The 679-nt window shown below is 41.2% G+C and overlaps 1 protein-coding gene across 1 annotated transcript; it reads right to left on the bottom strand.

Annotated features, from left to right (window-relative positions):
* On the bottom strand, window positions 1–679 carry LOC142162385 (uncharacterized). Its single transcript, XM_075218733.1, has one exon. The coding sequence runs from the start codon at window positions 677–679 to the stop codon at window positions 38–40; it is 642 nt and encodes a 213-aa protein (XP_075074834.1). The 3' UTR covers window positions 1–37.

The following is a 679-nucleotide window of genomic DNA, read 5'->3' as shown; positions in this document are numbered from 1 at the left end:
TACATCCTCCCCACCTTATGAAACTCGGCCCCCGAATTTAACTCAAGTACGTACCTGTAGACTGAAATAAGTGAGGATACTTGACTCGCATAGCATCTTCCACTTCCCACGTAGCTTTTTCAACTGTATGATTTCTCCATAAGACTTTCACGAACAATATTTCTTTTAACCGTAGTTTTCTTACTTGTCTATCAACAATAGCGATCGACTTCTCCTCGTAAGACAACTTCTCATCAAGCGGTATAGCAGGTGATTCAAGCACCTGTGATGAGTCTGATATACATTTCCTTAGCATTGAGACATGAAAAACTGGATGAATAAAGGACAACTTAGGAGGAAGTGCCAAACGATAAGCCACAGCTCCCACTCGATCTAGTATCTCATACGGTCCTATAAACCTGGGGCTCAACTTGCCTCTTTTCCCAAACTGCATCACACCTTTCATAGGAGAGACTCGTAGGAACACTTTGTCTCCAATTGTGAACACTAAATCTCTTCTTATCTTATCAGCATAAGACTTTTGTCTGCTTTGAGCTGTAAGAAATCTCTGTCCGATCAACTGGATTTTGTCCATAGCTTCTTGTACTAAGTCAGGTCCCAATAAGTTAGTCTCATCAGCTTCAAACCATCCGATAGGAGAATGACATCTTCTACCATACAATGTTTCGTACGATGCCAT

This window comes from Nicotiana tabacum, chromosome 7 (assembly GCF_000715075.1).
Source record: "Nicotiana tabacum cultivar K326 chromosome 7, ASM71507v2, whole genome shotgun sequence".
In the NCBI taxonomy this organism is placed as follows: Eukaryota; Viridiplantae; Streptophyta; class Magnoliopsida; order Solanales; family Solanaceae; genus Nicotiana; species Nicotiana tabacum.
Note: the sequence above shows the minus strand (reverse complement) of the source record. Positions and strands in the feature narration are given on the sequence as shown.